At 53.1% G+C, this 2,450-nt stretch overlaps 1 protein-coding gene across 1 annotated transcript; it reads right to left on the reverse strand.

The window, feature by feature from the left end:
- Positions 1-532: 532 nt before the first annotated feature.
- Positions 533-2,444, reverse strand: LOC111534285 (spermatogenesis-associated protein 31A1-like; the record flags this gene model as incomplete). The annotated part of the gene is made up of 1 exon (XM_026451873.1): positions 533-2,444. A coding segment is annotated over exon 1 (1,872 nt), but the record flags the coding sequence as incomplete, so codon positions are not given.
- Positions 2,445-2,450: the final 6 nt, after the last annotated feature.

Below are 2,450 nucleotides of genomic sequence, written 5' to 3' on the forward strand. Positions count from 1 at the left end.
TTCTGAACTCAGGGCCCAGCACTCTCCCACCCAAACTTCCACTATTTGGTGACACATGAAGCTACTGGGCTGTGGCACTTCCTGGAGACTGCATGGCAATGTTTCAGCCCTGTGACATCATCTCTGCAAACCTTCTCCCTAGAGCTGCGTAAACTTTGAGGTAGACAGTAAGTAGTGGAAAGACAGTTGAACCGTATTTCAGAGTGGGCTCTTCATAGGTTTTTCTCATCTTGTTTTTAGAATTTTTTGTTGTGTAAAGACAGTGTTACGGAAACGTAAGGTTCAGTGAAGGAACTCAGGATGAAGGTGGGCTTGCAGCATCACTGTCAGCACCCATCCATGTCCTGTTGCTTCTAGAAACCAAGCCCACACCAAGCACGGCACAAATCAAAGCCATCACCCTCTTATTAATAAAAAAAAATCTATTTTAGTGACCAAATTAGATACCTCCCCGAAGAAGACAGTGCCTGGGACAGTGGTGATGGTAGCTGGAGGCACCGGGTGTCTTCGGCCAGTGCTGAGGGGGACTGACTGGGGGTACAGCTTTCTTGGGGAGCAAGAGCTGGGGATGTCGCAGGCCCCATGGCTCATTGTTGCACCGGACACTTTTCAGGGGCTGTTGATCTTTGATTTGCCTCTCTCTGTTGGGACAACGCTGGCTCTTGAGAGTGGCTTGTTGACTGCTGGCGGCATAGCCCTCTGAGAAGAAGGGGTGCCTGTGGTTGCAGGGAAACCCACAGACTGGAGCTTGTAACTCTTGTTTGTGCTGATTTACCTTCGAGGCCTGGCGTGCATGGCAAACTGACATTTTCTCCTCCAGCATCTGTCCGACTGCTGTCATGAGCCCCTGAGCTTCAGCGCTGCTGCCGTACACACAGGACCTATTTTTTCCGTTTTGGCTCCCGGCAGTGACTGGTGCTGGCTTCGTTTTCTTCTTTGAGAAAACCTGCTGAAAAAAATGCTTGATGTTTTGGCTTATTGAAGGAGGCTGTTTCTTTGATGGCAATGGCTGGACACCTTCATCCTGATGAGTGTCTATCGGGCTTTGTCTCTTGCCTGAGACTTGACATTTGGGGTCCTTGGGCTCCCTGTGCCCCAGATTGCTCCTTCTGGCTGCCATGAGGTCACGTAGCTCCTGGGAAGCCCGCATGTTCCCAGGAGGCGTGCTCTGGAGATGGCCCTGGGGCACTTGAGGAGCCAAATTCTCTGCAGCCAGGGGCAGAACAGATGCTTGTCCATCTGGAAGGAGCACAACAGCAGCACAAACTTGAGGCTGGGTCTCTGACTTCGTGGCCATTCCAGGCTCAAATTCACTAATAACCTCCTCCATAGGACACAGCTGTCTTGGATCTTGGGCGACAGACATTTTAGGGAGTAGAGAACTTTTGCTGGTCCCTGGAGCCTCGAAACCACACACATCTTCCCTTGTGGCTTGGAGGTTTGCCAGCATATGGATTCCTGAGGGGACTCTGGGTTGTGGCACTGCCTCCCTGGTCTCTACAGCCCTTGAAGACTGGGCTCCTAAGCTCCTGCTCTGCTGGGTGCTGCCTGTGAGGCCGTATGTGAGGGGCTTTGATGGCCACCTGCCCTCCTGTGCAGCTGGAGGAGGCTTCAAGGGCCCATGATCATTCCAAGATGGGATCCCTGGCGGGGCCCTCTGGAACTGCTTACATGCAGGGGAAGAGGCCAGAAGACTCTCTGGCACGTCAGATGCTTTGGTCAGCACCTGCTTTCTCAGACTTGCCGTTGGTGGTTCTCTAAGGAACGTGGCCACCTCAACTTTTGAGCCAGCCCCAGATTCACAGGTGGCTGAGGAGGAACCGGCAAGCTGTGTAAGGGACAAGGACGAAACCTTTTCTAATTTAAAACACTGAATGGGTTTGAGAACCCTGAGGGGTAGACCCCACCTGTGTTTGGCCCATAACCTCCCAATATGGGCTCCCAGCACCTGCTGAGTACACGGCTCGAGGAAGGGAAGCACCTGGGCTGTGTTCACATAGGCTTTCCCACTTTTCAGGGGTGCTAGATTGCTGGTTTTCACGTGGGTGTTGGACACGGGAAAAGCCTGGTTGACAGCAAGCCAGGATCGACGCACACTCACAGGGATCAAGCCCTCGTTCATCTGGCCCAACTTCCTGCCCACGTGGGCTTTCAGGACGTTTTCTATACGATTCCTCTCTGTGCGTCTTAATAAATCACTTCCTGAGTCACTCCTCAAGGGCTTCCTCAAGTCCCTTTCCGACTCCTCAGAGGTCGCCCCCAGAACCTTCCCTGGGAAGCTTTCCATGCCCCTGGATAGATTTTGCGGGGTCTGCCCCAGAATTTGCCCCAGATGTGGGCACGGGTCCCTCTCCAGCTGGAACTTCACCTTCTGTGCCTCCTTGCTGCTTTTGCCTGTGGACATGGAGGGCTGGAACTTCACCTTCTGTGCCTCCTTGCTGCTTTCGCCT

Source organism: Piliocolobus tephrosceles, unplaced genomic scaffold (genome assembly GCF_002776525.5).
Source record: "Piliocolobus tephrosceles isolate RC106 unplaced genomic scaffold, ASM277652v3 unscaffolded_30706, whole genome shotgun sequence".
NCBI classification, from domain to species: domain Eukaryota; kingdom Metazoa; phylum Chordata; class Mammalia; order Primates; family Cercopithecidae; genus Piliocolobus; species Piliocolobus tephrosceles.